The 9,534-nt window shown below is 39.1% G+C and overlaps 1 protein-coding gene across 1 annotated transcript; it reads right to left on the bottom strand.

The window, feature by feature from the left end:
• Positions 1 to 5,160: 5,160 nt before the first annotated feature.
• Positions 5,161 to 7,286, bottom strand: LOC108468386 (uncharacterized). Its single transcript, XM_017769273.1, has 3 exons — positions 7,025 to 7,286; positions 5,566 to 6,914; positions 5,161 to 5,313 (listed from the first exon to the last, which is right to left on the bottom strand). Exons 1-3 carry the CDS (start codon positions 7,284 to 7,286, stop codon positions 5,161 to 5,163), a joined length of 1,764 nt encoding a protein of 587 aa, XP_017624762.1.
• Between the last annotated feature and the right edge of the window lie 2,248 nt (positions 7,287 to 9,534).

Genomic DNA, 9,534 nt, shown 5'->3' with positions numbered 1-9,534 from the left:
ATTTCTTTAATAATTTAAGAAATTGACCAAATTGTTCATCCGTGTGGTCTTTCCTGGTCGCTCTGGGGTATGGCACACGAGGTTTGTACTCTTTGCTTACCGGTTTTCATTCACTGTGGTCCACATCATCTTTACCTTTACTTACCACAATTCTTTGCCTTAATTATGGTTCAGGTTCAACTAACCCTTCTTTATCTCGAACGGTAATCGCACTAAGCTGTTCCCTTGGGTTAGATTCAATGTTACTCGGTAAGCTGCCTTGTGGTTGTTTAGAAATCAATTTAGCAAGCTAGCCTATCTGAGTTTTGAGCCCTAGGATCGACGCTTGTTGACTCTTAAGTGCGGTTTCGGTATTCTAAAAATGATTTTCTGACACCGAGATGAATTTTGTTAGCATCTCCTCAAGGTTCGGCTTCTTTTCCTGCTGGTAAGGTGGTTGTTGAAAACCTGGGGGATGTTGTGGCCTTTGATTTCCTTGGCCACCCCATGAGAAGTTGGGATGGTTCCTCCAACTTGTATTATAAGTGTTACTGTATGGGGTTATTTTAAGGTCTACAATTATTGTTACCCATATATTGAACTTGTTCCTCCTTGGTGCTAGGGTTGAAGGATTGATATTCTGTGTGTACTCCTCCCCCATTTGAATCGCACCTCATCACTGGATGTACCTGAGTAGAAGCATACAAACCATCAATCTTTTTATTTAATAGTTCTACCTGGTTAGATAGCATAGTAACCGCGTCGAGGTTAAAAACACCTGTTGCTTTTTTCGGTTTTGTTCTCATGACTTGGCACTGATGGTTATTCAGTGACATCTCTTCAATAAATTCATAAGTCTATTCAGGAGTTTTGTTGTTTAAAGTTCCACCGGCGACTGCATTGATGAATTGTCTTGTTGAGGGGTTCATATCATTGTAAAAAGTCTAAACCTTCAGCCATAGAGGTAACCTATGGTGAGGGCACCTTCTCAATAGGTCCTTGTATCTCTTCTGATATGAGCTCACCTCGGCTCGAATTGAGTCATATGATAGATGCCTGGTCGTTTACGAGAAAGTGTCATCCGAAATAGAAGGAAATAGATAATTCGGATTGAAGATAATTTGGTTGTTTAAGTTTGGGTTCAAAGACGGTTAATTAATCTTAAGTTAAGAAAGAAAATGAGTTAGGATATTGGAAATTTGGTTTTGGTTCGGAATAGGAACAAAATATGGTTTAATTGGAATATTTGGGAAATGGACGAAATAAGGTAAGGTTGGTCCTAAGAACAAGTTGAACCGATATTAGCAAATATCGACCCGAGACTTAATAGTTCTTAAGAAGGGATGGTTGAAACAAAATGGACCTCAACCCATTATCTAGGCAGATAGGAACCTCGGTACAAAGTGTTTTGAACGCCACACTAAAACTAGTGATAAGTTCGGTTTCGTAAAAGAAATAGGTTGACGCCACTACTAGGTAGATAAGCCAACGAAAAATCTTAAACGAGACTTAGAGAAGAAAATTCTCACAAGAACAAAAGTTCGGCTATCAAATTTGGCAAAAAGTCCCTTTACAAGAAATAAACAAACTATTTATAGCTGTTTCCAAGGCTAGCTGAATAGCCATTTTAGGTAGCTAATTAACCTTCTGTTTTCTTCCTAATTAAGCTGGAAAATTCCAGATTTATTTAGGAAGTTTCCTTGAAGCTTCTTGGCTTTGGAGAACTCATTGGACGACATTCTAGAAGCATTTGTTCAGCTGGAATTAATGGCACATTTTGGGAGCTGAAATGCACAATCAAATTCGGCATTGGAACTTGGGAGCTTAATTAAGCTGATGCTTGGAATAGTTGAATAGTCTTAGCATTTAAATGAGCTCCTTGAGTAGTTGGCCGGCCATAAAGTGTGAAAGCACATCAATGGACAGCCCCTCAATGTGAACACATGGTTGTTGGTGTGCAAATCTTGAATACCAGCTTAGAAAATTGAGTAGCCACGTTGGGTAGAGTAACCATCAGCTGATGGTGAATGTTGCATTGACCGAACCATCATGGCTTTTGGGAAAACTAACTCAGCAACTTAAATTTGATTAAATGTCATCCCATGCATTGCACCTGCACACACAAATTAATTCAACACATTAACTAATTTAGACACATTAATTTTTGGCTGCTCAAGACACATTTAAAACTTGTAGTAGCTAAGACAAATTAATTATGCAAGGTTAAGACATGTATTAAATCGGCTAGAACTTAGACAAATTTAATAGCAAAAATTGGCTAGGCAAATTTAATGAGCAGCTCATTTAAAACCGGTCTTAAACTTGACAAATTAATTAGCTAATAAATTAAGCTAGTTTAAGACACCATTATAACTATTTATAAAGTCCAGATTATGACAAATTAATTATTAAGACCTAATTAACTAATTTTACTAACAGCAAATTAAATGATTTTATTCCAGCAAATTAAACGAAAAAAATAAAATGAGCAGAAAACAGGCTCTTAAGCTAAGTTGAGTTGATTTGAGCTTGAAGGAGAATGCATGGGTAGCTCGGCTTGCTGATCCAAGAGCTTTCGATAAGTCCAGCAACGGTTTCACCCCAAAATCTATCAACTAAGGCTGTTGTTGCGTCTTTGAATCTCTTTGCTCGAGCTCGGGTAATCGGTCCTAAAGGCAACTCGAGAGGATTTACATTGGCAACTAGCAACTCGGGAGTTGTGGTCGTATCATTCCCCCTCTCTTCGAAGTGATTTGCCCCCAAATCGTCACCAATATCATAAAAAGAAAGATCAGCTACATTAAAGGTAGCACTTACATTGTACTCACCTGGAGATCAAGTTTATAAGAATTATCGTTTATTCGTTCCAAAACTTGAAACGGCCCATCTCCTCTCGGCAACAACTTTGACTTTCACTGAGCCAGAAATCTTTCCTTTCGCATATGAACCCACACCCAATCTCCGGGTTCAAATATGACTTGTTTTCTCCCTTTGTTGGCCTTGCGTACATATTGCTCCGTCCTAGCCTCGATATTAGCTTTAACCTTTTGATGCAATTGTTTCACATAGTCCACTTTCTTCTTGGCATCTACATTAACAATTTGATCGTTAGGTAATGGAATTAAATCAAGAGGAGATAAAGGATCAAAACCGTAAACTATTTCAAATAGAGAGAATTTAGTAGCAGAGTAAACGGTTCGGTTATAAGCAAACTCTATATGAGGCAGGCATTCCTCCCATGATTTGATATTTTTGCTGATGATGGCCCGTAGTAGAGTGGATATTACACAGTTCACTACCTCAGTTTGTCCATCCGTTTGGGGATAACATGTCATGGAGAATAAGAGCTTCGTGCCTAGCTTGTTCCAAAGTGTCCTCCAAAAATGGCTAAGAAATTTTGCATCGCGGTCGGACACTATCGTCTTCGGAATTCCATGCAACCTGCCAACTTCTTTAAAGAAAAGGTTAGTAATATTAACAACATCATCAGTTTTCGAACACACAATAAAATGTGACATTTTTTGAAAACCAATCTACTACGGCAAAAATGGAATCTTTCCTGGTTGGAGTTCGCGGTAGACCTAAGATAAAATCCATTGAAAGATCAACCCAAGGCCCTTCGGGAATAGGTAAAGGCGTGTATAGCCCAAGTGGGTTAACCTTAGATTTTTCCTTCTTACAAACCAAGCATCGCAAACATATTTCCTCGACATCCCATTTCATCCGTGGCCAAAAGAAGTGTTCTTGCAGCATGGCCAAAGTCTTTGCAATGCCAAAATGGCCCATGAGACCACCACCATGCGCCTCGAGTACTAGCAACTCTCACACGGAACTTTGTGGGATACAGAGCTTACCTTCTCGAAAATGGAAGCCATCGAACCTGAAAAACTTATCAACAGCAGCATGTTACAAAATTTATATACATCCCCAGAATCAGCATCAGAGTTATAGAAATCTTTCAGAAATGCAAACCCAAGCAGTTTTGAATCCAAATGATTTAACAAGGTATATCAACGAGATAGTGCATCGGCCACAATATTTTCCTTACCTTTTTTATACCGTACAACATAAGGGAAGGATTCAAGAAATTCTACCCATTTTACGTGCCTTTTGTTGAGCTTGTGCTGGCCTTTGATGTGCTTGAGCGGTTCATTGTCCGAATGGATGACAAACTCCTTCGGCCACAAATAATGTTGCCATTTTCTAATGCCCGGATCAAAGTGTACATTTCCTTATCATATGTGGGATAATTCAATGGTGCGCCACTTAGCTTTTCACTAAAATACACCACGGGCTTCCCTTCTTGGGTCAACACAGCACCAATCCCAATACCTGAGGCATCACATTCAATTTCAAATGTTTTGTCAAAATCAGGTAATACGAGTAATGGGGCATTAGTTAAATGATATTTAAGTGAAATAAAGGATTTTTCTTGCTCCTCGCTCCAAAAGAAGGCCGAATTTTTTTTGATCACGCTAGTGAGAGGTGGGCCAATGTGCTGAAATTTGGGACAAACTGATGGTAGAAACTCGCCAAGCCATGGAAACTTCGTACTTAACTTATGCTGGTCAGTCTAGGCCACTCTCGGATGGCTTTCACCTTTTCTTGATCGACTTCGAGTCCTTGCAAGTTGACAACAAACCCTAAGAAAACGAATTTGTTAAAACAAAATGTGCATTTCTTAAGATTGGCATATGAAGTTTCCTTTCGCAATACATCAAGAACAGCTCGTAAATGCCTCAAATGATCATCTAAATACCTACTATAAACAAGAATGTCATCAAAGTAAACCACGCAAAATTTACCAATGTAAGCACGAAGAACATGGTTCATTAAACGCATAAAGGTACTAGGAGCGTTAGTAAGGCCGAATGGCATTAGCAACCAATCGTACAAACCGTGTTTGGTTTTAAACGCTATTTTCCACTCATCTCCCTCACGTATTCATATTTGATGGTAACCGCTTTTGAGGTCGATTTTGGAGAACAATTGAGCTCTACTTAGTTCATCGAGCATATCATCTAGGCGCGGTATTGGATGACGATACTTAATCGTGATTTTGTTCATGGCGCGACAGTCAACGCACATGCTCCAAGTCCCATCCTTTTTTGGCACCAACAAAACCGGAACAGCGCATGGACTAAGGCTCTCGCGAATGAATCCCTTTTCAATTTTGTTCACTTATTTTTGCAGCTCCTTGGTCTCCTCGGGATTGCTACAATAAGCCGGTCGATTTTGTATAGATGCACCGGGAATGAAGTCAATTTGATGTTCTATTCCTCGAATAGGTGGTAAGCCACGCGGAACTTCATCGGGAAATACATCTTCGAATTCCTGCAAAAGAGAGACAACAGAAGAAGGTAAAGCATCATCTAATTCATTAGTATTCAAATATGATTCCTTGTACATGAGTACAAGTATAGGCTGCCTCAACATAAAGGATTTTCGAATGTCACTCCCTTTTGCGTAAACACTTATTTTTGCACTCGTTTTTTCTTCACTCTTTTGTTTTTCTTGATCTTTATTCTTTTCTCTCATTTTAACAACTTGTTTCCCTCGTTTCTTTTCACTCACTTTTTCTCACACCTTTTCACTCTTTTTTTTCTTTTCATTCTCTTTAAATTTTTCAATTGAATCACGCAACTTCACTTGATCTTCGTATACTTGTCTCGGTGTCAAATACACTAAAGTGATGTTCTTGCCTAAATGCTTGAAGGTGTATCGGTTGGTGTAGCCATCATGTACCACTTTTCGATCAAATTTCCATGGACGGCCTAACAAAAGGTGCTCGGCATGCATGGGAACCACGTCGTAGAGAACTTCATCGTTGTATTTTCCGATGGAAAATAGCACCAATACTTGTTTTGTCACCTTTAACTCTCCACCATCATTAAGCCATTGAAGCTTATACGGACAAGGGTGTTTCGTTGTGGTTAAGCCAAGTTTCTCCACCATTAACGTACTAGCGACGTTGGTACAACTCCCGCCATCCATAATAAGGCTACACACCTTGCCTTGTACAAGACAGCGCGTATGGAAGATATTCTTGCGTTGTTGTTCATTCTCCGCGCTTTGTAAACTTAGGCTACATTTGATTACAAAGATTTCACCTTCAACGGCATAGTCAAAATCGCCTTCTTCATCACTGACAGGGGTGTCGAATTCCTCTTCTTTCTCATCTTCCAACTCAATTTCGCCGCTGGCACTCATCACCATTGTTCTTCGGTTAGGGCATTGACTAGCGATGTGCCCTCGCCCCAAGCACTTAAAGCACTTGATGTCCCTCGAGTGATTTGGATTGGCAACTTCTTTGCCTTTGCTTGATTCACCAACGGGTTTGTTAAACTTTTCAGGATTGTTTTGTTCCTCTGAGCAATTAAGGAAGTCTTTTTTGCTCGTACCCTGTCCCCACTTTGAGTTGTTTGCGGGGTTGACATAGGTCCGAACGGAGCTTTTCTTCTTGAGTTGTTTTTCTACTTTGATTACAGCATGAACCATGCCGGTCACCTCGATATAGTGCTGGAGCTCCACCACGTTAGCAATCTCTCGATTCAGCTCAGCTAAGAACCTAGCCATGGTTGCCTCGCGATCCTCTTCCACATTCACACGAATCATTGTTACTTCTATCTCTTTCAAATAATCCTCCACGCTTCGGTGTCCTTGCGTAAGGTTTTGCAACTTTTGGTATAATTCCCGATGGTAATAAGACGGGATAAATCTCTTTCTCATCACCACCTTCATCTCTTGCCATGTTGAGATTGGTCTCTCTCCGTTTCGTCTTCGACTTGTTGTCAATTGGTCCCACCACACCATGGCATAGTCGGAGAATTCGATTGCCACCAACTTGACTTTCTTGGCCTCCAAGTAGTTATGGCAGTCGAACACCAATTCTATTTTCTTTTCCCACTCCAAGTATGCCTCCGGATCAGACTTGCCTTGGAAGGGTGGTATGGAGAGCTTAATGTTCTTCAAATCGTCATCAACTCGGCCTCGATCCCTTTGACCCCGATTCCGCTGACCTCGGCATCGCTCACTTTGATTGAACCTTGGTCGCTTTCTAAATCACTTGGGTCATACATCTCATCTTCGAACGGCCTTGCTCGACCTCTTTCACGTCTAGGGCCTTGAGGCGTTCTTTCTCGTCGCCCCCTCTCTTCGACTCGGTCTAGTCTCTCGTTTATGGATTCGAGTTCATTGCAGAACATACGTTGGATTTCCCTTAGAAGGGCTTGCTGGCCTAAATCAGGGACTCCTCCGCCTCCGGGAGTCACATTCCTTAAAGGTTGTCTTGGTAGTCCTTCATTCATGTTACGTTCCAGACTTCACGACATGTTGTAACCTCATGACAAACCTCACAAGATCTCTCGGAAAGAAAGAATGATGGCACTCACACTCATGTTTACGCTTGTTTGGCTTTTACCTCCCCTCGAATGTGCTCACTCACTCGTGCCTTTTCTCACTTCTTTCTTCTCTTATAACCTCGTAAAAGATTTACTAGGCTTGATCTTCTAGTTTGGGAGTCGGTTTCAAAAGGGTAAACAATGGATATGCGTATAGGTTTAGGGTGGGCTGAAAGAACAGGGAATTGGGTTAAAAGTGTGGCGTGTATATGATTAGGGAGATTAGAAAAGAAGGTGGATCGTGAACTATATCAAATCAAGGCTTGACGTTCAAATAACAATCGAATTGCATAAAACACCTCTCTTTTTTTTAAATTTTTTTATTTTTTTGAATTTTTTTATATACTTTTTTTAATAACTACTAAAATGATAATTACAAAATAATACTTGAATTTCACATTGTAATTTTTTTTTGCATATATATAAATATATTTATAAACTATCTAAAATGATAATTACAATATAATACTTGAATTTCACGAAGTAAATTTTTTTCTTTTTTTACTCTTTTTTTTACGAACCTACTCCGAGGATGCTCCTAACGTCTGAACTTCTCATTTTAGGTAGCTCTGATACCAAATGATACGAGCTCGCCTCGACTTGAATTGAGTCGTATGATAGATGCCTGATCATCTACAAGAAAGTGTCGTCGGAAATAGAAGGAAATAGATAATTTAGATTGAAGATAATTTGGTTGTTTAAGTTTGGGTTCAAAGACGGTTAATTAATCTTAAGTTAAGAAAGAAAAGGAGTTAGGATATTGGAAATTTGGTTTTGGTTCGGAATAGGAACGAAATATGGTTTAATTGGAATATTTGGGAAATGGACGAAATAAGGTAAGGTTGGTCCTAAGAACAAGTTGAACCGATATTAGCAAATATCGACCTGAGACTTATTAGTTCTTAAGAAGGGATGGTTGAAACAAAATGGACCTCGACCCACTATCTAGGTAGATAGGAACCTAGGTATAAAGTGTTTTGAACACCACACTAAAACTAGTAATAAGTTCGGTTTCGTAAAAGAAATAGGTTGACGCAACTACTAGGTAGATAAGCTAACGAAAAATCTTAAATGAGACTTAGAAAAGAAAATTCTCACAAGAACAAAAGTTCGGCTATCAAATTTGGCAAAAAGTCCTTTTACAAGAAATAAACAAACTATTTATAGCTGTTGCCAAGGCTAGCCGAATAGCCATTTTAGGTAGCTAATTAACCTTTTGTTTTCTTCCTAATTAAGCTAGAAAATTCCAGCTTTATTTAGGAAGTTTCCTTGAAGCTTCTTGGCTTTGGAGAACTCATTGGGCGGCATTCTAGAAGCATTTGTTCAGCTGGAATTAATAGCACATTTTGGGAGCTGAAATGCACAATTAAATTCGGCATTGGAACTTGGGAGCTTAATTAAGCTAATGCTTGGAAGAGTTGAATGGTCTTAGCATTTAAATGAGCTTCTTGAGTAGTTGGCCGGCCATAAAATGTGAAAGCACATCAATGGACAGCCCCTCAATGTGAACGCATGGTTTTTGGTGTGAAAATCTTGAATGCCAGCTTCGAAAATTGAGTAGCCACGTTGGGGAGAGTAACCATCAGCTGATGGTGAATGTTGCATTGACCGAACCATCATGGCTTTTGGGAAAACCAATTCAGCAGCTTAAATTTGATTAAATGTCGTCTCATGCATTGCACCTACACACACAAATTAATTCAGCACATTAATTAATTTAGACACATTAATTTTCGGCTGCTCAAGACACATTTAAAACTTGTAGTAGCTAAGACAAATTAATTATGCAAGGTTAAAACATGTATTAAATCGGCTAGAACTTAGACAAGTTTAATAGCAAAAATCGGCTGGGCAAATTTAATAAGCAGCTCATTTAAAACCGGTCTTAAACTTGACAAATTAATTAGCTAATAAATTAAGCTAGTTGAAGACACCATAATACCTATTTATAAAGTCCAGATTATGACAAATTAATTATTAAGACCTAATTAACTAATTTAACTAACAGTAAATTAAATGATTTTATTCCAGCAAATTAAACGAAAAAAATAAAATGAGCATAAAACAGGCTCTTAAGCTAATTTGAGCTGATTTGAGCTTGAAGGAGAATGCATAGGTCGCTCGGCTTGCTGATCCAAGAGCTTTCGATAAGTCC

Source organism: Gossypium arboreum, chromosome 8, assembly GCF_025698485.1.
Source record: "Gossypium arboreum isolate Shixiya-1 chromosome 8, ASM2569848v2, whole genome shotgun sequence".
In the NCBI taxonomy this organism is placed as follows: domain Eukaryota; kingdom Viridiplantae; phylum Streptophyta; class Magnoliopsida; order Malvales; family Malvaceae; genus Gossypium; species Gossypium arboreum.
The sequence above is the reverse complement of the archived record's forward strand: the minus strand, read 5'-3'. Positions and strand labels throughout refer to the sequence as shown.